This window comes from Astyanax mexicanus, chromosome 4, assembly GCF_023375975.1.
Source record: "Astyanax mexicanus isolate ESR-SI-001 chromosome 4, AstMex3_surface, whole genome shotgun sequence".
NCBI lineage: Eukaryota > Metazoa > Chordata > Actinopteri > Characiformes > Acestrorhamphidae > Astyanax > Astyanax mexicanus.
Genome location: NC_064411.1, coordinates 41,726,975 through 41,753,185, shown reverse-complemented (window position 1 = coordinate 41,753,185; position 26,211 = coordinate 41,726,975). Strand labels below are relative to the sequence as shown.

The window sequence follows — 26,211 nt, the reverse complement described above, 5'->3', positions numbered from 1 at the left end:
TGCAGAATGCCATAGGGATTCTTGTTTGTATGCTGAGCCATATCTCTCATCTTGTCTCCAGGCTTAAGCCAACCAAATAGGGTATATATATATATATATATATATATATATATATATATATATATATATATACTATATATATATATATTTGTATAGACAACATAAAATGACGAGTTTCTTGAAAACCTATGGAATATAATTAAGTGGAAGATGGATGATCACAAGCCATCAAACCAAGCTGAACTGCTTGATTTTCTTTTTTGCACCAGGAGTGGCATAAAATTATCCAAAAGCAGTGTGTAAGACTGGTGGAGGAGAACATGCCAAGGTGCATGAATATAAAGTTGTTTTCTTTGCTCTGCATCTTTTTTGTTTTTTTCAGCCATTTCTCATTTTCTGCAAATAAATGCTCTAAATTACGATTATTTTTATTAGGAATTTGGGAGAATTTTTGTCTGTATTTTCTAGAGTAAAACAATGTTCATTTTACTCAAACATAAACCTATAAATAGCAAAATCAGAGAAACTGATTCAGAAAATGAAGGGGTCTCTTCCTTTTTTCAAAGCTTTATGTAGATATATACAAATAGGGTATACACATCATCACATTCGCACACATAACATTTTATTTGATCCATTCCATTAAATACTCAAACCCCACATAACCTCGTGCAAAAACAAGTGTGTGGAAGAGTGTGTGGAAGAGAGTGTGCACTCACCCCCGAAGTGAAGATAGCTGGGTTGTCACTTTCCAGCATGCTTTCCAGCTCCTCGTTTGTGGTGTTCCTGCCAGCTACAGACATAGACAGACACACACAAACACATACAGACTCTTAGGGCAGAACTCACAGTTGTTGGTATATTATGTGTCATACATTTCCTCAACGCCTATGAGACCATGGCACACAGGCAGCAACACCAAGTCTGTCTGCATGGGCAGACATGTCAGACATGGGCAGACAGACAGTCCGGCTAAAACATATAAATGATATAATGCACTGTAATTACATTATAATACATTTTCATACATCATACATCTTCGAGTTTCCAACTTTCAAACATTTTGAGAATTAATCTTGCATCCAAAATGGGTCAAATGGATTCTAAGTGGTCTTGATAAGATTGTATTTTTCATTTTTCAGTAGTACACTGCCATTTTAGCATATCTGTATTGACTAATATGATACAGGATTTTTTCTTAGCATTTTATGTATTTTATGTAAATACCCTATTTTTGCACAAAAAAATAAAAAGTTATGATTTGTGTGCATCCATCAGTTTGACTTACCACCCCCTCACACTATTTATTTACTATAAATAATGTATTGACCAGTTCTGAATTCCTTTTTCGCTGCTTATTTGGTGCTTTTACATTTTAATCAGGGGCCATTAAGTTCAACCCAACCACCAACCACAAAATAAAGAGAGGGAAATGATTTATTAACATTTTAATACTATTCAAACTAATACAATTCTATTTTATGTTGTTTGCAAGGGCAAAAATTAACTATATGGTCCAGGGTTGGGTTCTTAATAAAGGAGCCTTTCAATGAAAAAACATATATATATATTCAGTCATTACTTTTGTTTTTGCTTTTTTGTCATGCAGATATTTTCTGATTATGAAACAAACAAACTAATATCAGACAAAGATAATAAGAGTAAATATAAAAATAACTTTTTAAATGAAAAATAATTTATTTATTAAAGGAATGTTCAGGTGCTATTTGTCCCATTCTTCCTACAAACTCATCTTAATGTGCACACCAGTTTAGGGTTATTATCACATTCTCCACACATTTTTGTATACATCTTGGCATGTTCTCCTCCATCAGTCTTACACACTGCTTTTGGGTAACTTTATGCCACTCCTGGTGCAAAAATTCAAGCGGTGATAAAGTCAAAGAAACTCATCATTTTTAAGGGGTCTCTTATTTTTTTCCAGAGCTATATGTATATAAATAAATTCAATGAAGCTTACCTGATAAAATATAAAACGTGAATTTTTATTTTTTAACTAATTAGTATTCTTCATACTCTCAACATTTTCTGATTTGGAGCTGTACGTTTAAAAGAATGTAAGGCATGTGGGAAGAAATGTGAACAATATTTTGCTGGTCATTGAGCAGAGCAGACAGTTACAGCATGTCCAGACTCTGAGTGCAGTCCTGCCAGAAAACAGAGCCAGCATGGCAGGAGACTGGCCTTCACTGGTCAGTGGAGCTCATGCTCCCTCTGCCTGGAGGAGCCCTGCTGCTGGTGTTGTCTGTAAGAGTGTGTGAGTGTGTGTGCATGTGGGTTGGTGGAGGGTGTGGGTGGATATGTTGTCAAGTATGTCGAGACCAGCTCCCTCACACTTGGCTTGGCTTAACTCTAACACTCTTGAACATGAACAGTAAACAGAATATGATCTCTCAGGAACTGAACATGGACAGTAGATAGATAACAGTCACTCATCCAACTGCTTCCTGATTTATTTTCTGCCAAACACAAAAGACATCAGGAAAGAAGAAGAAGAGCAGAAATGCAAGGTTTACCAAATGTGGTGGAGAGATGATATACCTACAACACTTAAGTGAGCTCAGATGGCCTTATGGTGGCACTAAAGTACAGTGTTTTTATGTTTAAGCTCATATCGCTTCAACCAATTAGACAATTTTTTTGATTCCTTGACAAACAGTAAAAAAAAAACAAAAAAAAACCTTGGTTTGTATGTTCTCCAATTACACTTGGTTTCGAGCCTTGAAAGTATGACGTCTGTGAGAAAACATAATTTTTGAGAGGTTTGATTCATTGCTGTATTCAAAATCCCTCCATCCAAACAATCAAATAGAGTTGAGGTTATATTTTTATAAAACAATCGTAAGTTAAAATACAGAAAAAGTATCTAAGAATGTTTTTGACAGAGAGTCTGCAGTTTTCATAGCACTTTATTTTATGGTACAGTAAGTATCTAGTATTTATTAGATTAATAGTCTGTAGTAATAGTATTTTTCTGTGATTTTATGGTACATACTTAGTAAGGCTATAGTAACTACCAGTAAAACTGCTAGGTGATTACATTTACATTACATTACATTTACGGCATTTTAGTTGATGCTCTTATCCAGAGTGACATACAGGGTTATTCCTATTACAGAGGTGGGCCAGTGTAGTGTTAGGAGTCTTGCCCAAGGACTCTTATTGGTGTACCACACCATTCAGTCACCCAGACCTGGAACTGAACCCCAGTCTCCCTCATGGTAGCTCACTGGCAGGCAATGGTGTTATCCACTGCTATCCACTGCATCACACCAAAGTACAGCAGTACTTAATGTACTTTTAATGTACTTTAATTACTTTCATAGGAAGTCTGTAATATTTACAAATAATATATACAGTGCATTCTTTTTCAAATACTATAGTAACTCATCAAAAAAAACACAAATATTTAATATGTACAGCATTACTTATGAATAATTGCCTGTACTATCTTTGCAAGTGCACAGTAACTTTTATACATATTTACTATTAAATTAAGTAAGTACTTTTGTAAATATCTGGCAGATTTACTAATACCTTATTATGGCCTTACTTATGTGTACCAAAAAATCACTAATACTTATTGACTGTTTATCTATTAATTACTAGTACTTACCATACTGTAAAATAAAGTGCTACCGTAATGTTATGCACAGACTTGAGTGTGCAGATGCTTCTTCTGTATTTCACCTTCCATTTTTGGGATCAAGTACCGCAAATTAGTTTTTTTATGCCAGCTCAATACTTGTTATTTGCGCTTGGGTCCTTGTGATTGCCACTCGACATATTAATATGTATTTGAACTGCCGTCACTCAACAAAGCACTGCAATTTTTGAAAAAATTAAAGTTCAGGGTCGAGTTAATTGACACCTTTTTTTTAAAGGTATGCTGAAAAATAACTAATTGTTCAAAGAAACTAACGTAAAAAAAAGAAACATGAGGAACTAAAATAAAATAGTAGTTAAATAGTAGTAGTGATGAAGATACAGATTTATTTTATTTTATTTATTAAGACATACTTAGGAATATATTCTTACATATACTCTTATGAATATACAGGGAAATATATATATATTTGTAAAAAATATCCAGAACATTTTTTTTGAGTGTAGAGTCTATTTGCAGACTAGCATTGCTGGGAAATATAGTTTTGGGCTGGCACTCTATTAATTCATTCATAATCAGGACAGAGAGATGACATTAAGAAAAATGGCATTCTGGTGAAAAATATAGGTCTTCGTACCACTGGGACCCTGCCGTACATACGGTGGTGAGTCAGTTTTATTAAGTTTTATGTGTCCTGATTCTAAATGTGCTAATTAGGTGCCAGCACAAAACAGATCTATCCAGTTTGACTTTATGCTTTATTTTCTAAATTTGGAAATGTGACGTTTATCTTAAATTATTAAACTAATCAGCACATTGTTTAACACTTTTATTTATTGCAGTAAAACAGCCATGTGACTATCCAGCAACAGTTGCTCACATTTACAGGACTATCAAACAAGTATATTAGCTCAATATATTTATGAATAAGACCCAATTTTATTAACATTGGCCTATTTTATTTCTACCTTTTAGGCAAAAAAAAAGCTTTTTAATGTAATAATATTTACCTGCATCTGTTCTAGTGATGCAAAGCATTTTCACAAGAAAACACCCCCCTTGTTGGAAAGGTATGTGCTGGTTTTAAACAATGTACTATATTACATTTTACATACACAGAAAAAAATACACATATATATTTTAAAGAATCTCTCATCTGCTTCTGCTTTTTTTTTTGCAGTTTTGACCGGTGGGCGGGTCTTAGAAAAAGGCGTTCACCTTGAATCTCCATTGGTCTTCTGAATTTGGACTGACAGGTACTCTGAAATCGTGTAAAGGACCTGGCCACGTCCACCCCAACAAATTTCCAAATATGGCAGAATAAGCTTGTTTCAATACATAGCAGCAGTTAAATTGAATTTTTTGCATTAAAGAGTTTATTCAAATATTAAGCTTTATTGCTGACTGGTTTGTATATATATATATATATATATATATATATATATATATATATATATATATATATATATATATACACATATATATATATATGGTTTACACTCATATATGTATGTATATAGATGTATAGATAGATAGACGGAGAGACAGATAGTTACAGTTGATATATTTGGACACTAACATCTCTTGACTGATCGACTCCATTTGGAATAAGTTAACCTTTGTAAAGGACTGACAGTCCCTTATGTAATACATTTTAACAATTTGCAAAGACAAGATCCTGTCTCAAGATCAAAGAGCAGGCAATACAACTGGCTCCTGTTTTATGTATTCTGATTTTAGTAAATTGATATGACTTGGCATCATTATGGCATCACTGTTTTGACACATTCATTTGTCTGTCCATCTATCTGTCCCCCGGCTCTCCTCTCCTTGCGTTCTGTCTCTCAGAGGTGCTGCATTTTTAAACAGGTCCATCTGCATTCCTTTAACCACCTGTCCAGCCGCAAGGTTAATTATCGAGACGACTGAATTAATGGAAGCAGAGGCGCGGGAGAGTCGGAGAGGTCATGAATACAAGGGCAAAAAAATGCCCAAACTCTCAAATAGGTGTGTTAAATACGAGAAACCGTTTATCATGGAGAAATATGGCAAATACGGCACCAATTTCCAAAAGTGTAGGGAACATATGACTGGGCCAATTTTTGTACATCATGAATCTTTTTTGAGCTTTTGTTAGAAATGTTCTTATGAATCAATAAAAAAAAAATGACACACAAAGTTATGGCTTATAAAAGTTCTGAATTTCAGCCAGTAGAGGCAAAACATTGTTTTAAATTGCCATTGTTCAAAAAGACTACATAATATGGTCAAATGAACTGTGTTTTCTGGAATGATGATGTTTCATACAGTACTGTTGTATAGGATTTGTTAAAATGAGTTGGGGATGAAGTCGGGTGGTGATCATCCTACAATCTTGCTCTTGTCACTAATTGTAATCATTTTCTCCCTGCAATGCTCCAATAGCTAGTAGAAAGCCTACTCTGGACAATATGCTCTGTTACTGCAGTAAAAAAGGATACAGTCTTTTAAATACCCTTCATTTCAGTAGTGTCCCAATACTTTTGTCGATATAGTGCATCATATTTTTCCTACCATGAATTGTTCCTTTGTCTGTAACTGTCAAAGTTTCTCTGAAACGTTTCACTTTCCACTTTTCCACCCAAGCCATGACACTGAGGACAGTATGAGATTACAAGCTTCAATCTCAACTTGCCTGAGTGTTCCTGACACCCATCATGGTTTCTCTCTAAAAGCCCGTTTTTTGCTCAGTTAACTAGAGCTGAGGACAGACTTATTATCTCTTATTATCTTGTTACCAGGAACAATAAATCATAAAAAAAGAATTGACTAATTAACTAAGCTACACATACAGAATTGCTGTGTAAAGCATGTGTAACTCAACATGCCAGACGTCTTAACATGGAGCTGTAGAGGTTCCTAATGGTGTCCTATGATATTCCATTCTATGCGGCTTAAATATTCAATTAGTTTCGTCATATTTTGCAATCGGGATGAAGTCTTGACAGCACATCCAATAATGGACGTAGTAGGGACTGTAGTATTGCATCTACATCTTTAAGGCAATCTCTTGAGATGGAAGCAGTATGTGGACGAGCATTGTTCTGCTGGAACTGCGCAATAGATTGTATAGAATGGATTATCGCCATCAGACACCATTAGGAACCTCTACAACTTACTACTACCTCTACAATGACCCGACATCTGACATCATTTGTTACACATGCATTACACTCTTCTTCTGTATGTGTAGCTTAATTAAATATTTATCTTAAAACTATTTATTCTTACAAGTTAAATGTATCCTCCTTTTGACCAGCAATGCTTCTCAGTGCAACTTCTGTTTGTTAAGACTGTTAAAAATACTGTTTTTAAATCTGAATGCATGAATGCATGGACAAATAATGTAATTTCATCCTACACCCCAGTATGTGAGAGAAGAAATCCAGACAGAGAAGAAGAGAGTGAATCTGACTAATAGAAATGGAGATCAAATGCAGTTCAAATGCTGTAGCTGTGGCTTTTATTAATGGTTCAAGTCGTTCTATATTCTTCCAGACTGTGCTAATCAGTGTTACACCACAGACTGCCACTGTCCAAAGAAAACCAACCATCTCTCCAGACACAGAGAGACGAAAGAGAGAAAGAGAGAGAGAGAGAGAGAGAGAGAGAGAGAGAGAGAGAAAGAGAGAGAGACTGTCTGTGCTTTGCTTTAATTATCCTAGAACTTTAAGGTGGAGCTCTCAGACTTCCTTGAGGGCAGTTAGCTCTCAGTTTAACTAGAAAACGTCAGAAATGTGTGGGCACACAACATTGTTGTGCAGATTTATATGGTGGCTATACTGATACTCTTTCATTACCTGATTTATATTCTTATTTTTCTTATTTTTTGCAAGATGTGTTCAGACCAAATCATGCTACAGTTTTTAAGACACCTACACAGATCTAACTTAACCCATAGCAACCGCCTAGCAACACCACAGCAACCACCTGTAAAATCATGGCAACTCCATGGCCACGATCTAGCAACCACTTAGTATCCACCTAGCAACACTTTACCAACCCCACTGGAACCACCCAGCACCACCATAGCATCCATTTAGTATCATCATGCCAACCACTTAACAACAATATAGCAATCTCCCAGCAACACCACACCAATCACTTAGCAACATCACAGCAACCACTTAGCAACAATAAAGCAACCTCCCAGCAACACCACAGCAACCACTTAGCATTATCATAACAACCACTTAGCAACAATATAGCAATCTCTAAGCAACACCACAGAAACCACTAAGCAACATCACAGCAACCACTTAGCAACAATAAAGCAACCTCCTAGCAACACTGTAGCAACCATGCAGCAAAGCAATGGCAACCACCTATTAGCTGCTTTGTAATTACCTAGGATATTATAGCAACAACAAAGCAACACTATAGCAACACTACTGTAATCAATTAGCAACATCCTAGCAACACTACAGCAAACCTACGGCAACCACCTAGCAATTACTTAGCTACAAGATCATAGTAACCACCTGGGATACCACAACACCTTAGCAACCACTGAGCAGTTCCATACCAACCCCTTAGCAACATCCTAGCAACACTACAGCAAACTTACTGCAACCACCTAGCGATTACCAGTCAGCAACATCATAACAACCTTTGTGCAAGATCATAGGAACCACCTATCCCACCTATTGACACCATAGCAACCTAGTCTAGCAACTGCCTGATAATCACAATGCTTTATTTTGTGCAACCATTTTTCTAGATATGCTTATACTTTTGCGTGCAGAATTTCTAAAACCTCATGATAAATCGATTAAAACTTCATTAAAATGAAATAGTGGCTACATTTTTACTTCCCAATCTGGCCGTAATTAGTCAGCAATATGAATAATGATCATTAATGATTCAAATTCTCCTCCTGCTCTCTTACTCTCACAATGCTAGGTTTCAGCCTTTCATTTTACTTGGGCGTTTTTGGGTAGGCTTTGTGTAGTCCACATTTTATTTTATATTTAATAATATTTACATAATAAGATGTTTTTTTCTTTTATATAATATAATATAACACACATATTTGTCACTATAATGGGTAGATTACTCAAATACTAATACAACTGACAGGGAGACTCTATGTAGTGCTGTTGCAGCATGTGTTCCTGCAGAGGTGGAGGTTGTGTGTGTGTGTGTGTGTGTGTGTGTGTGTTTCTGGAGTCTGTAAGTGAGTTTTGGAGTGAATTAATGAGGGGAGAACAGGACAGGGGCATCAGGCCTGTGGGGAAGGAGGAAAGGATAGGGTCAGTGTTCTCATCTTAAACACTGATTACACACATTACGACACCAGACTGGGTGGAGAAGAGAAGAGAAAGACAGAGAGAGAGAGAGAGAGAGAGAGAGAGAGAGAAATAATGACGAAAGAGAAAGGGAAAGGACTGAGAGATGGAACAGGGGGATGTGGAGACAGTGACGGATGGTACTGTGAGGTCAGGGCTGATGATTGTGTTCATGGTCAGAATATCGATGCAGCTCAATTATGACATTTCAACAGAACTCAGAGACTCAATTCCAGTGTGTGTAAGTGTGTGTGTTTTATCACAAATATTTAATATATTATTATTATTATTATTTTATACTGGTGAGACATAAGTGCATTTTGCAGATGGGGTAAACACCTCTCCCTTATTTCATTAATAATTCAATACTTAAAAAAAATACCAAGGCACTTGGCACTGAGGATAACAAGCAATAAAGTGATTCAAGTGTTAATTTTGTTTCATTCGTCCTGTAAACACATATTTTAAACACATTTTGTGCAACAGTTCGTCCATGTCACTAAATTCTCTACACATCCATTTTAGTACCCATAACCTCTACTTCCACAGTCATGCCTTTGTAATTTGTGCAGCATGTGCTTTAGCAATGTCCTGTTGAAATAAATTATGTATTGAAGGCAACATATATTGCTTTAAGATCTCAATGTACTTTTCTGAATTAATGTTGTCCTAACTAATGACTAATTGCTGCCAAAAGTTGGGATGGTCCTTTTTTTTATCCTGGGTCTGGGGTCCAATGTTTATGGTGTCCATTAATTCCAAAAAAACTGTCGTTAATACTGATTTCTCCTACTACAAAACATATTTTTACTGTGTGATAATACATCCCAGAAGTGCCCAAGCCTAAATAAGTTGATGCCACACCTTTACATTGGTTAATATATGGTTTTCTGTTTTGAACAGTAAACTTTATTTGGTATATTCAGCTTAGGCTTATGCCTTTTCCTTTTTATGCACTGCAGGAATGCAGAAATGTATGTATATTAAAAGAAACGACAGAACATGAAATATCTTGAATGCATTTTGTCTGCAATGAATTAAAAGCCAAAGGAATGATTCCAACTGAACCAAAATGTCACAAAATAAAAAGTATAGCTATTATATATTTTATATAATTAGTATTGTTCTGGCAAGAGCAATGTACCATCAGTTTGAGTGGTATTTATCTGGCTTTTTTCTAGCTTGTATGACCTTGCAGCACATTCTAAGAAAGAATGTACAGTATTTAGAAAAGCTAAACAGGCCACAGTGTTACTGGTTTGTCTATACTAAAGGTACTGTAGTAAGAAATCCACCATGCTATAGTGACCTTCAGCCCAGACTGCTGTGCTGCACACAGTGTCCTTGACCTTCTCTAATTAGTGCAGTTATCTTGTTGAGCGAGTGCTGATTGCAGGGTGATCTATCCGGCAGTTTCTCGCGGGCAGTACTGATTAGATTATACGCCGCATACAATAACCAGAGCAGGGAGGGTGCTGAGGTCGTATGGATGCTAGATTGCATCTCTCTCATCCTCACAGGCCTCTGTAAATCAAGGCTCTTGAATCTCGTTCTCTGAGTTATGACCACAAACAGGTATGGCCTCCCTCGGTCCCTCGTTCCCTCCCTCCCTCCACTGTCACTTGCTTCTTTACTTCTTTATTCAATTTCCTTGTTTTGTGTTCAAAGCTGCGCAGCGCTCTTGCTTGTTTTCCCTTCTCTCCTGCCTGCTCCAATCTCCATCTCGCTTTATTCATTCACACCTTCCCACACACTGCCGAGTGAGGTGTGTTGACAACAGTGAAGATGGCAAAATCAGTGTTTTTCTCAAGCCGCCGATTCACAGGCCCTGTTCTGCTGCTTCAGAGATGATTGTGCTGTATACTGGGGAGTTCTGACCCATTCAATTGGAACGACCTAGGGGTTTCACCACATGGGAGCGCCTTTTGTGGCTGCTCCCCAGTGCTTGTTCCCTAGTCTCTGCTGCTCAAACACACACACATAGCTCTCAATGCTTTTGGCAATGACACGTTGAATTACCAAACCCATTTCCCATAGTACTACTTAACAAGACCCTAAGTTCCATAGTCAGGCTGGTACACTTCATGCTAAATGCTAATCAACAGCACAGACCAATAAAACAAAACCAATGCTGACATGGTGCAACAGCAAATCTTTTAAGGTAAACTTCCACCAGTCAATGTCTCCATCCATTTCCTTGTTAGATTATTCATGGTCAAGAAGCCTACCTAAAGTCATTGGGAGCATGGTAGGAATACCCCCCAGACAGGGTGCCAATTATTGCTATGTACCACACACTCTTAACAAGGTAGAGAATATCTGAAATTCATCCAATCCATTCTTCCATTCATACATCAGGGAGCATTCCCGGAATTATTAGGTGCAAGGCTGGATAAGCCCTTTGGCAAGGGCATCAAATCATTGCAGGGTACCACACACACCAGACACTGGACAGGTGTTCTTCCTAGAATGTACCTAGAGTCACTGGGAATATGGTGGGAACATCCCTTGGAATGTCACACACAATCGACACACTGCACCAGAACATTTATGAGCTAAAATGGACAGGGTGCCAATCAATCGCAGGGTACCACACACTTGATACAATGCGGCAGCAAATCTTTCTAGCTACAATTAATCAAATTCTTCCTTCATTCAACCATCTATTTCCTTACCAGATTCTTCTTAGACAAGGAGCCTACCAGGAGTCAATGGGAGCAAGGTAAGAAATACCTCCTGGACCACCAATATCCTCTGACCAGAGAGTCAGATCACTGAAGGGTACTACATACATCCAACATGTGGCAACAACAAACAATTAAGCTAAAATGAATCCATCCATCCAACAATTTTCTGATCAAATTCTCATATTCTTATCTTTTCCATCAAATCATCCATCCATTCATTTTCTTTTTTATGATCAGCATTTTATTTAACATTTTAGAGTTCATTGTATTATACAATTTACCAAGCTTGCTTAAAATACTCAGTAGTAAATATCACAAGTAAAGGACAAGGAAAAGAAAATGACAGTGTTATAACAATTCTAACAAGTAATTGTAACAGTCGCACAGTAATTTTAATATCAAAGAAAACAATATTTTATAAAAGAGAAAAAAATATATAAAAATTAAAACAAAAATAATAAAAAGGGGGGGGGGGGGGATATGCTGCTACCTTAACAGATGTAATTTGATAGTTTGGACAGGTGTATGCTATAAAGCAGGGTTTACTGATTACCAATGTGATCCAGGATTTTCTGCCATTTTTTATAATACTTATTAGGTGTCCCTATCAATCTAAATTAGTCTTTCGTAGAAGGCCACTTTATTTAACAACTCATACCATTCACTTAAAATAGTAGCCTTAGACGACTTCCAGTGTCTTAATAGTCCCCCATTCGTTTTCTAACTAGATGCTTCATAGTCAAAGAACATCTCAGAATCACTGGGTGCAAGGCAGGAAAAAGTCATCCAATCCCGTGTCAGCAGTGAATGCAACTTAAAGGACCATTAGGGATTATATTTTCTGAAGTAAATAATAAAATCATCATAAGATGTGTCATCAGATATTAAGGAAACATGCATAGTTCAAACACAACCATCTATTGCAGCAGAGCAAAAAACAGTAATTTATAACTAGACCTGTGTATTACATCATGGGAATCTGTATAGCCTCTGAGACTTTCTGAGTTATATTACATCCATATGAGCTTTATAATACTTTTGTTTGCCACAGTAGAAGTTGTCTTATACTCATTCGTGTCAGTTCAGTGTCCTTAGCTTGGCAACCCGAGTGAGCTTGGCATATGTGGAGGGGTGGGCAGGACTGATGACTCTCACTGTTGTTTTAAAACTGTACTGCTCTAACCATTTCACACTGGTAGCTTAATGCATTCTTTAGGACATATAATATACTTTAACTCAACTTTTAACTGTATTTTTGGAAATTATCAAACCTTCTCTAAAGACCTACAAATCATGTTATCTGCTTGATGTACCACCTAATCCGCTTGATGTTCCACCTAATCAGTGGCCCACCTTGGCACACAAGCAACTCCTCAGCCAGTCCTTAACCACTTTTTAAAATGAACGAACAATTAACAGGCAACGAGAAAATTAGCTAAAGAGCTACACACAGCATTATCAAACAGAGAGCAGCTCTATTAGACTACCACTCATTCTCATCTGTCTCATTAGGGTCCTAAATCTCTCACAGTGACCAATAGTCATGCCTAGCTTACAGAGCAATCGCTCCCGCCAGTCCGTCCGGTGTATTAGCCGAGCAATTATACCTGATACCTGATAGCACAGCGCATGGGATAATGACATACATGAGATTACGGAACGGAGGATGCGTAAATGCATTTGAATGAGTAAAGGTGCGTGCGAGTGTGTTTGTTTTAAGTCAACGTGATTAGCCTACAGAAGCGAGGGAGAAAGTGTGAGTAAGGGAGTTATAGAATGTGTGGGAAGTCGCTCGTGACTACGAAGGCTAAACACAGCGAGTTAAGCGCTGGGAGTGTGAGGGTGGACCAGCAGCAGTGGCACATGTGGGATAGACCATAATTAGCTTGGACGAATCCTGGGTGGGATAGGATGGAGGGTTCGTGGGAGGAGTAGAAGAGGAGAGGAAGAGAGGAGGAGGAAGAGAAGGAGGAGGAGGAGGAGAAGAACGATGGGGGACATGTGCAGAGGTGGAGAGGCCTCACGACTCGGCGGAGACGAGCAAATGAGCAGCAATTAACGCCGGAGAAAAAGCTGTTGAAGCAGCCCAGTGAAAAGCGAGCACGGAGAGGCAGGCGGGCCGGCTGTGTGCTGGGCAACAGCCCACGCTGGGTGCTCACACACACACATACACACACACACACAAACGCACACACACAGACATATATGTGAGGAGTATAAAAATGCACTGATTTGATGGTGGTGATTGAACTGGACTACAATAGTATCAATTAAACCTAAGCTTATATTTAATTGGATACCAGTTACATGATTTAAGTTCATTCATTCATTCATTCATCCATTGTCAACCCCGCTTAATCCATTCCAGGTCATAGGAGTGCCAGATCTAATCCCACTAGCCATTGGGCAAAAGGCAGGATACACCCTGTACAGGGTGATCCATCAATTTATGATAGTACAACATCAAAATCTTTAAAACTTGAAAATCTTAAAGTTAATTGCACAATAGAATAGGATTCTCTGGAACAGATACCCATGAACCTATTGACACCATGGGGCCCTATTTTAGCGACCAATATAAATAGAAAAGGCATCAACACTGCACCACACAGCTTAATTTAGGGTGTGTCAGTGTTTTTGCTATCATAACAGCAGGAAAAGTATGCCTTGCACAGAAAAAAAAAGTGCAGATAAAATGAACTAATACCAATGGCGTGTTTTGGGTGGAAAATATAACATAATAAACCAATCAGTGTGTCACTTGCCATTCCCTTTAAGAGCCAGGTGTGCTCTGACTTTGGCGGATTGCTATAATTTATATGAACAGCAATATTATTTAGTTTAGTTGGGTTTTTGCACTGCTGCGCAAAGATGCAATTAACGTCTGACGGCTGACTGTTGTCAGGGTTCTAGTCAGTCAGTGGCACACCTGTGTTTTTTTTCATTGCCAAAATAGCAATATGACAGAACTTTACCTGAACACACCTCATTTCCAGACCACCATATCAATCAGGCCGGATTTTCTTTAAGTTCCAACGCTATTTAAATGGTGCAGGCGCAAGGCGTAAAAATAGACTGTTGACGGGGAGTAAGGTAGCGATGAGCATCATGACTCACCTTGCTCAGGGAGTAGTAGGGCCGCATGTCTAATACCTAGTCAGGCATAAGCTAGAGGGGTATAAATCTCGCCAGCATTGAGCTGCGGAGTTGTGGAACTTTGTTTCCAGGAATGACAGTGCTTTTTGACCTGTGGAGAGCTGGATGAGGTGTCTGACTTAACATTACTAACACTCTTGTTGTCTGCTCAATACAATCAAATCCTTGTAGCAATGCTCTTCAACAAATATTCGATCCCTGGGCAGTAAAAACATGTACTTCAACAAAAGCTTCAAGTAAAAACAGTTTTCAATAGCCTTGGTTTAGGATGAAGGAATGATAAAGGAGGTGTTCCAAAACCTTTATCCACATAGCGTAGTATGTTTTATGTATACTGTATATTTTCTTAATATTCTTATTTTATATACATTTATTTTATATTATGTAATATGAGGGCAGCTCAAAAGCCACAAGAGCCTCGGATCAGAGAGAAAAAAACACCAGCCTGTTGTTGCATTGCAAGCCCCTGGAAAATATCTAGCAGATTTATTATATGTACCAGCTACAGATATGCTATAGCCAATGAAAACGCAAGACACAAGGTGAGGAGAAAGCCAAGGGTGCATGTTCTTTTTTCGTTTACTCTAGTTTGTTTTTGTTGTAAATCATACACAAACAACTTGTGTAGTTCATCTTTTAGAGACTAACATTTTGGAAGAAAAACAAATATGTCTATTGTATGGTATCATGTCAGTTCTTATAGGTTTTTGTGGTAAAACATGATTTTGGAAAAACAGTCAGGCTCAATAAGGGTTCCTCCTGGTGAAAGATTTTTTAGAAAAGTACGATCTATGATCTGACGACTCTGACGAGATCTTAAAAACCTCCATCTTTATGTAAAGAAAGAACCGATCAGATCATTCTCAGCTCCTAAAGATCTCCAGTAGAAAACCTGCTTAACTTTTTATTGAAAGCTTGCAAAGGCTTACCAAAAGGTTATTAGGTCAAAGCTCAAATGAGAAATGACCAGCAGACCTCTATTCCGTTTATAGACTTATAGAGATGCCTACACACACACACATGTGCACGCACACACACACACACATTTACTGGTTGCAAGTCCTGCCATTCCTATGGGTAAAGGAAAAGCGAGAGAGAGAGAAAGAGAAAGAGAGAGAGAAAGAGAGAGAGAGAATCCACTGTGTTGCCATGGAGACCCAAACTGAGGGAAATTGATTGGTGCATTTCGGGGTCCTACTTCGCCCATATCATTTCGGCAAAGTGGAGAGCCTTCAAGGAACCGAAGAGGGAGATAAGGCTTCGTCTTGCACCATCTTTCTCCGTGCCGTGGCCTCGACATTCGCAGCGTTCGCACCGCCGGCGGGGGCAAATCCGTCTTCGGACACATTATGCAAATGTATGCACATGCCTGTTTTCTAAGATATTGGTCATCTTGATGAGTTTGGAAATGGTTCTGGTGTCTTCGGTGCTTTGGAATGCACTAATAGCTATGCACATGCATGCAAATGTATTGTAATGAATGCACCCACCTTGGCCCGGAATTAAGAAGCCCTGATACTTTTATGATCTGTTAAAAAGCCACGCGTTACTTTCGCAGGTACAAGCAATGCATTTCAATTAGTTGCCTCAAGGGCTGGGAGTGGCAGGCTGAAATTGTTTTGATCTGCTTACCCACAGATTCTATGGAGCTTTAAAAAAAAAATCTTACAATTTTAGATTTAAACAATTCAGACACATAAAATGCATTTGATTCAAAACTCTAAAATATACATATTTAGGCTAGAGCTTAAACATCTGGTAGATAGATTTGATTGTATGGATTTTTTTTATTATTTAAGTATTTAAGTTTGGAAATGTATTTTTACAACAGCAATTTTAACTAAATCAAGTTTAAAAAAGCTTTACATCCTTTAATATTTCAGGTTTATCAAAAGTCAGGAAAAGTTTAATTCAAATACAATACAATACACAATTTTGATTTAAATACCTTTATCAGCTTTTAAGTTTTATAAGATTCTCTATAATTGTGTGCTTGTGAGTTTGGGACTGTTCTGTTGCATCTTGCCATCATTGATGAAAGAAAAATGAAATAGCCTGTGAGTTGATTCTTATTATAATGTGGGTCTTGCCACAAGACAATGACCATAAGAACACAATTCCTTCTTATTAATGAATGGTTAAAGAAGTTTGGAATGGGCAGGTCAAAGTAATGACCATAATACAAAAGAAATATTGTGGAAAACCCTGAAGCGAGATGTTTATGTAAAGAAAGCCCACTAACATAACCGAACTGAAGCTGTTTTATGTAATAAGGAATGGGTTAAAATATGTGCAGTTCACACCATATACTGAAAGCAATGGGTTAGAGTTTTGGATCAATTCCTCACATAATTACATCAACAAGTCTAATATTTTGGTCTAATTTGTTTGATTTTGTTTTCTTTATCTACCTAAATATAAAACGGTAGAATTGTTATTATTTCAAGCACCACAGCAGTCTTCAAATAAAGCAGTAAATTTGGGTAGACATTCCCACAGCAGTACTGGCATTCCCTGAAACATGAGCGTTTGGCGGCGCAGGTGGGGCACATTTAATACAGCCCCCTGATGCCTACAAACGCACAGATGGCAGGTGGAAAGAGCCTGAAACTCCTCGCCTGTGATGCACGGGGCAGCAGGCAGACCGGAGCCTGCTGGCCAGGTAGAGACAGGCTGGCAATCTATCCAATACACCCCCTATAGAGAGCCCATAGACACTGCATAATACCTGACAAGTCATATTAACGTACTGTGACATGATATCAGATTGCTTCAGGTACTGTGTGTGGTCACACTTGGTATTAACATGCATGACAGAGATCATATGAGTGGTTAAATTAGAGAAGAACACTGATAATAGCATTAAAACTAACCGTTTATCTACAAGTCAAGTTTTTGAATGAACATTGCAACACAGAAGAAGCATAGGTCTATGCCTATTATTGAAGAAAACTGTTACAAGTGTAAAGAATAGTTTACACTATCTTTATGCTCACATGTTGCACATATCTAAAGTGCCTGTACTGTATTTTTTACACTATAAGGCGCACTTAAACTCCTTTAATTTTTTTCAAAAATCATCAGTGTGCCTTTTAATCCAGTGCGTCTGACGTATGAATTTTACCAGTCAGGTTGGAAGTAGCAGTAAATCCACTCCGCCACAGTACAGCTTTATACAGTGTTAAGGACTTTCAGTTTAGTTCTCCAGCACTGGGGTTGGAGTAGCATTAGCATTAGCCGCTAACCGCTATTTCACTCCTCAGATCTGTCTGTTTTATTATCTAGCTATTCCCAGCTAACACTGCTGGAGCAGCATTAGAATTACCACATAACCACGCTCGCTATTTCTCCGTTCAGAGAGGAGTATTATCAGCCTGTAGTCGGCTTCTAACCCCGGCTAGCACTGCTGGAGTGGTTAGCCACTAATGCTAATGCTCCAGTCTTAGTGCTGGAGAAATTCAGGAATCTAAGCTTACTGTAAACAAACGAAAGCACTTTATTCACCCAAATAAAGGAGAGAAATCTGTGTAGATTAAAATTCAGTGCTCATTTGACTTCAAAAGAAAATCTCTTTTTATTACAGTTTTGTTTACTTAGCTCAGCTTTACTTAACTTAGCTAACTTAGTTAGCTACACCCCACAACCACCACCCAGCAGTGAGACCTGCTGAATTAGAAGTATGCCTTATAGTAAAAAAAATACGATACTTGATTGTACCTGATTTCTGGTTTCTAATGTCTAACCTGGTGACCGCGTCGGGTTAGAAAAAGGTGATAAGCGGCAACTTGCCGATGTGTTGAGCTTTTGGTTTTAAAAGGAAGGCTGTGGATTTAATGACAGGTCAAGTAAAAACCAATGTATACATGTGGAGGAGCTCACGTGTGCAGGTCAGTGCTGCGTGTGCAGTTGCTATCTTTAAGAAAGTCCTGAAGACAGAGCTCTTCAAAGAGCACTTACTCCCCTAACACCTCTAACAAACTAACTACTTCTAACCTCATTTCCTTCTTCCCCTCTTTCACTTCTCTATCCCATTATTTCCCTTTGGCCTCCTTTAGGCCCCATCTAAAGATAGTTTTACCTTTAAACATCTATTACTTTTGTACTTCACTATTGTAAGTTGCTTTCTCAGATCTCAGAGTTCAGATTGGGCTTCGGGTCGGGCTCAGAGAGACAATCTAAACTCTAGTTGAATAAAATCAAATCTTCACATCAATCTACTACTATAATCTAATGGAAAACCAGCCCTGAAGAGCAGAGGCATTGATTGCTGCAGAAAGAGAACAAACTCCCATCAAGTACTTTTGGGATAAGTTGAGGAGTTGAGGATGATAATGCCCGTGTCCATGAATGCAATAAAATCCTCAAAAATGAACAGTAAACTTGCCTTGACAGAAGAGGCAGTTGCTCCAACAAAAGCAGGATAAACACTTTTTAATACCCTTGACTTCAGGAGAAACAATGAATGAGCAGGTATCCCAATACTTTTGTCTATGATTATGTGATTATTGTCTGATTAATGTTTCCCTTTAGTTCATAAAAATGTGCTTAACACATTACTGACAAACTCTGCATGAAAACTCTCGCATCCTGTTATTTATTCACATGTCTGTATGTTTCTGTAATGTGTGTGTGTAAAATTGTGTCTTCACTTACTAATCTCCAGTTGTCTCTGGATGCGGCCCTTGCAGCGCTCCCGGTAGCTCGACTGTGTGGCATTGTACTCCGACATCACCTCCACAAACTTACGGGACAGAGTGGAGTGCTGTGAAAGGAGGGAGAGATAGAGAGAAATAGAGAGAGAGAGAGAAAGAGGGAGTGGGTAAGTCAAAGAGTGAGTGAGAGAGTCAGATGAGTGAGTTTCCACTGATAAACTGTGGGTTGCACTCTCTACACTACTAGCTGTCAGTCACCACATACAGTATATACTGCACTGGAGTTAGTTTGAGAACCTGCCAAAATAAACTGCATCAAGGGAACAACATCAGGACATATTACTGCCTTTATGATTTGCAGCAAGGAATTAATTCAGATAGCTACTTCCATTTTTGATTGCTTAGAAGCTTTCATACCTGTGTCTTCCGTATCCTCAGGTCAGCTGACGACCTGTTCTGACCCTCTTCCTGCTCGATGGTCTGCTGGATGCCTGCAATAACAGAGGACAGAAGGTAATCAATGTTTATCACATAGTTTATCTTGAGATCTGATTATTATTCAGTTATTATTGCTAACGCAGAAACTATTGTAGTTATTATTCGGATAAACAAAATATTCAGCAACCTTGATTTGGTAAAAAAAAAAAAAACACGTGTTACAGTAATAAGTGAAAAAACTGAATAATACACAAATATTGTGTTTTTTTGGAAAAATATATATATATATAAATATATAGCTGTGGAAAAAAATAAGAGACCCCTCAGTTTCTGAATCCGTTTCTCTGATTTTGCTATTTATAGGTATATGCTTGAGTAAAATTATTGTTTTATTCTATTTAAATTATGGACAACAATTTTTACAAATGCCAAATAAATATTGTCATTTGGAGCATTTATTAGCAGAAAAAAAGAGAAATGGCTGAAATAAAAAAAAGATGCAGAGCTTTCAGACCTCAAACAATGCAAAGAAAACAAGTTCATATTTATGAAGTTTTAAGTTCAGAAATCAATTTTTGGTGGAATAACCCTGGTTTTTAATCACAGTTTTCAAGCATCTTGGCATGTTCTCCTCCACCAGTCTTACACACTGCTTTTGTAAGATAACTTTATGCCACTCCTGGTGCAAAAATTAAATCAGTTCAGCTTGGTTTGATGGGTTGCGATCATCCATCTTCCTCTTGATTATATTCCAGAAGTTTTCAATTTGTTAAAATAAAAAAGAATCATAATTTTAGGTGTTTTCTTATTTTAGCTCTTACAGAGCTGCACATACATAATTTAAATATTTTCAAAAGCAAGACAAAAATACATTTAAGCTATTTAATTTATGCTGTGGTGAGAAAAAGTGTCAAAATTGGACAAATACTTTCAGTTCAATGCATAATCAGTAGTTACATTACTTGGTCACTTAGGCTTTGCAGATCTTGTAGAGTCCCACAGAGCTCTATTTTACGGCCTATAAAAGTGATTTTAAGGATTCAACTGTTGTGATTTTACAATGGCTTTGAATGTAGCTTGACTACTACTATTTAATATAGTATTTAATGTAACTCTCTTAAAAGCAGAAATATTACATAATAGCTTCCATTCCTGCTGCCATATTCCTTTCCTCACAATTGACCTGTTATCTAACAATGAACAAATGTTCAAATGCTGGTCACCCAGGGGGACTCTGGGAAATGAAGTCCTTCCAAGGCAGTGTACTGAGTGTACTCGGACTCATGTACTCTTGTGCGAGAATGTGGTAGTCCTGAGGGGGGGATGTCATGTGCTTGCCACGTTGCTTGTTCGTAAACGGAGGTGGCTGTGCAAAAGCTTGACAGGTCCAACAAGTTTACATGACTCAAATGTCAGCCCTCCAAATGGCCAGCGTCACGGGTCGTGCACACTGGCCCTGACCTTTCAGTGTTCTCAGCAGTCTCTCTCCCCACAGAGGCCTACAGGGGCTCACTCACAGCCGTGTTTACTGAGTGCAGAACTGCAGTGTAGGAGCAGAAATACACAAAATGTACAAAACAGACAATATCAGCTTACAACATTTTTCCAACATCGCTGTAATGAATAATTTATAGGCCTTAAAGAGGAATTTCATTGACGTTTCAGGCTTTCTACATAATTCAGGGGTTTCGATGTAAACTAAGGCGTGCCGTGCGGTTTGATGGGTAATGGTGCATTAAAGAGAAGAGGACACACTGATTTCTTTCCAAGAAATTGTAGTATTTCCTAACAATACATGTGTAAAACCTACAGTACATGTGTCTCCATCCATCTACAGTATTTTTTTCACTATAAGGGGCACTTAAAATTTTAGAGATGACTATTATCGGCCTGTAGTCTGCTGCTAACACTGGAGAGCACTGCTGGAGCAGCATTAGCATTACCCACTGACCGAGCTAGCTCTTTCGCCGTTCAGAGGTGAGTATTATCCACCCTTAGCCTGCTCCTGACCCTGGCTAGCACTGCTGGAGCAGCATTATCATTACGCGCTAAAGGTTAGACGCTAATGCTTACTGTAAATAAACAGAAGTGCTTTATTCACCCAAATAAACAGTTTTTAGGAGAGAAATCTATGTAGATGAACACCCAGCACTCGTTTGACTTTAAAAGAAAGTCTTATATTTTACAGTTTTGTTTACTTAGCTTAGCTTTACTTAGCTTAGCTTTGCTTAACTTAAGCGGCGAGACCTGCTGAATTAGACGTTCCTTATAGTGTCTCTTATAATCCAGCCTGATAATCCAGAAAATGGACATTCATTTGTAGTGCACCTTATAATACGGTGTGCTTTATAGTGCGAAAAATACGGTAACTGGTCAGTGTTCAACCTCGCTCACAAGATAACACCTCACCACTTTTACAAATGTGTGCATTCCTAAGATATATGAAGATTTTAAGATCAGTTTAAATACTGCTGTCCCATAACTTTTGGCATGTCATCCATAGTGGCCAGGCCCTATTGTGAAGGTGTATACTGTATGTGTATGTGTGCACAGCTGGGGCTAGCTTCTTTGTCATCTACTGACAGGAAAAGGGATGTAACTAATTCACCTTTTTTCAGAATCCTTCTCTTTCTCACTCTCTCTTTCTCACACACACACACACACACACACACACTATATATCTCTCTGACTCCTTTTTTCTTCTTTTTACTCTATAAAAGTTGAAGTGTTTGTCACCGGTGGTCTTTGTCCCCCTGACTGGATCTGTTTTCTTTCTGCTCTCGCATCAGCTGTCACGAAAACCTTCTCCACAGCAACCAGCCAGACCAAACTGATAAATATCACCCAGAGAGCAACAGCAGGCCTAATATACAGTATAATAATCTTTAAAAGTCATTATTATTGCTGTGTGGTATAAAACAATTGGAATTGTAAGGAATGCGCCTTGGTCATGTCGTTTGAGCAACACATACAGAAGTAGTGTCTAACACATGTGTGACACATATGTAAGGCAACATGCCAGACGTCTTGCCAGACGCATGGAGTTGTAGAGGTTCATAATGGTGTCCTGTGATAATCCCTCTCACGCAGTCTTTAAGGCATGCTCTTGAGATGGGAGCAGTGTGTGGACTAGCACTGTCCTGTTTGAATAACACACCGGTGTGCATTACGAAAAGGTACGGCACTGGTTTTAGAACCTTCACCAATAAGACAAGAGAGAATGACCCATCACTGAAGATGACCTGCTGCCATTATGAATATAAGTCAAATCCATGACAGTCTGTTTGATTTCTGTCCATTGTTTTCTTTCCTGGTACATCTATTTTGCTGTTGACGATGAGCCTGTAAAGTTGAGTAGACATTTAACATTCTACAATTTACAGTGTAATGTGTACAAGGAAATACCATAGAAGGCATTACCTCACACAGTAGACAGCGCAGTATAATGATGGTGACTGGATTGTACAATAAAAGTACTTAGATTGGAAAAATGCATTTCATTTGGAATAGCTGAAGCAAGTACATTCTAGGTATAATGCTAATGCTAAAATAATGCTAACTATCACTAGCCTGGTAACAGATATTTGCTTGTTAATTCTAGCTTTAAACTAGCAGCAGTTAATGTTAGCATTGTGACCTTTAGACCATTAGACCTTTAAAGCTTAAAACAGACATTTAGGTAACATATTGTCTCACATGTTGATTTCTCCAAAATGTAAAACTTAGAGAGTTGAATCTTGTAATTTCACTGGTGACTATTAGCTTAGCTAAATAGCCAAGTCAGTCAATGTAGTCAGGACAGACATGGCATAGCTTGCCAGTTAGAATCAACAAATACATTTCTACATACAGTTTTTGGATTACCGTATTTTTTGGACTATAAGGGGCACTTAAAATCCTTTCCCAAAAATCAACACTGTACCTTAAAATCTGGTGCACCTTATGTAAGAATTCTACCAGTCAGGTTGTAAGAAGCAGTAAAGCCACTCTACTGAAGTACAGCGTTATACAGGAATTTCAGTGAAGTTTCTCCAGCACTGAGGCTGAAGCAGTATTAGCATTAGCCGCTAAAAGGAGAGCTAGCTCTTTTGACATTCAGATGTGAGTATATTGGAATGTAGCCTGTGTTTACCATGTTACAACAAGCTATGTGGGATGAACCAGGGTTCCTCAGTGTAACGCTATCAGGTGGCATTTATTAGCGCTAAGCTCTGCTAACCATGGCTAGCGCTGCTGCTAACTGCGCAAAAATATTGGAAATCTAAGCTTACTGCAAATAAACAGAAGTGCTTTATTCACCCAAATAATTTTTTTTGGGAGAGAAATCTGTGAAGATTAACATCCATCACTTGTTTGACTTTAAAAGAGAATGTTTTTTTAATAATTATAGTTTTGTTTACTTCCACCAGTTTCCCAATTAGAAGGGAAACATGACAACACCCTTGTTCCTTACTATTGTCGCCTAAAATGTTATTATTAATCCAGTGCAATTTATGTATGAAAATAGTCCAGAAAATAGACATTCATTGCGCCTCATAATACCGTGTGCCGTATAGTCCATAAAATACAGTAGTTTACTAGTATTTACATGTTAAGAAATGCAAAAGGGCCCATTACAACCTTTCAAATTGTCTCTATTGCAGCAACAAACAAGCCCTAAAACATGTCAGCACTTTCTATTGTCAAAGCTGATATGACACTGTAATAAAAAGGCTGATATGAAAATGTTTTTTAAATTATTTATCTCAGAAGTGTGTTTTTGCCTTTAATTTTCCTATCAATGGCAGCTTAGGACACAATAACAGTGAACGTTGAATCATTCAGACATCGTTTGTGTGTAATTTATACCCATTTTCTGCACAAATAGACTAATAGAAGTCAGTTTGAATGGAGAAAAGGCTGCACAGTAAGGCTATAAAGCTGTGTGTTGCTGCCAGTCAGCCATGTGACACACACACCACACCACACCACATCACAACTGCAGCCTATAGAGCTCATCGATTGAGAAGCAGTGTCCCTGCCTCTGCCTCCCCCCTACCTTACCCAACCCCACCCCAGGCTATTCATCACCTGTTAGTTAAACAAATATCCAAGTGACAATAGGAGCAGGGACCTCGATCAATAACAGCTAGGAAACATTTGATTGTGCTCAACAAGGAGAGAGAGAGAGAGAGAGAGAGAGGGTATGTATTAAACTGGAGCATACGTATTAAAAGCCTATTGTTGACACAAAAAAAGCAATTTTATTGGCACATCCTATGTTTCTATATGAAAACTAGGTGTAAAATGGTTATTAATCAAATACAAATACCTGCTAAGAACTAAAAATGAAAACAACATTGGACTATTTTAAAACTAACTGTAAAACACTTGTATGACTGTATGACTGATAAGGATTTGTATCCCATGTACACTTCTATATGTTCTATTGGTTGTACATTTTGTAATTTCATTGAATCTTGAATTTTCATCTAAAAAAGCAAAACAACTATATTGATATTGCAATTTTTTCTGTCTTATTTTAAAATAACCGTTTTAGTGAAATCTGTACTCTTCAAACACACTCCAAATTGTATAATCTGATTGTGTGATGTGTAGTGTAAGCTTTATATATATATATAGGGCAGGTCCTGAAATTCATTTTCTGACTCACACTCATCTATTTGTCATTTTTTTTACCCATAAATACACCTTTTCTGCTGCCATTCCATCCTAATATACACTGTATGTGGACAACCGTTCTAAATCTTCCCTGCAGAGTTACTCCAAAGGTAACACAAACAGCACAAACCCCCTAACTTTTAAAAAGTGTCCTAAATAAGTTAGTCCATATGCTTTAGCTGCATTTATGCTGATGTCTGATCAGCCCAAGATATATAAAGTGGTTAATGTAATTTTAATGTAATTTTAATGTATTTTAATATATATTTTAATTATTTTTGTCCTAGTTTCAGATAGATAGTTGTGGGTTTACATCAACTCACTCTTTAACTTGGAGCGCACTTTGTTGGCCAGTTTTTTGATGTCTGTCATCAGATCCTCCAGTTCAGCTTTCGTTTCTGTGCAGAAAGAAAGAAAAAAAAAGAGAAAGAAAGACATAGTTAGAGATAGTCCAGCTCATCCCAAATCACCTCATCTCAGTTGGGTCTAGAAAAAAAAAATATATATATATACATTTGTGGGCATGTTTGTATGTTTAAAGTATGAACCATGAGAATCATATGTTGCTCCATATTGAATTGCGCCATTGGAGGTATCAGTGGCCATCTGTCTGTTTTCTTCTCTGTCTCTCCCTCTCTTTTCCATTCTTTCCCTCTCTCTCA

At 37.8% G+C, this 26,211-nt stretch overlaps 1 protein-coding gene across 5 annotated transcripts in view; it reads right to left on the bottom strand.

The window, feature by feature from the left end:
- The window catches only part of stx1a (syntaxin 1A (brain)), a 127,533-nt gene that overhangs the window by 12,686 nt on the left and 88,636 nt on the right, over positions 1-26,211 (bottom strand). For all 5 annotated transcript variants that reach the window (XM_049478662.1, XM_049478663.1, XM_022662622.2 and 2 more), the window contains exons 4-7: positions 25,873-25,947; positions 19,868-19,941; positions 19,452-19,560; positions 720-793 (exon numbers count right to left, since the gene is read on the bottom strand). In XM_049478662.1, coding sequence (XP_049334619.1) covers positions 720-793; positions 19,452-19,560; positions 19,868-19,941; positions 25,873-25,947 — 332 coding nt within the window. The remainder of the gene's footprint in view (positions 1-719; positions 794-19,451; positions 19,561-19,867; positions 19,942-25,872; positions 25,948-26,211) is intronic.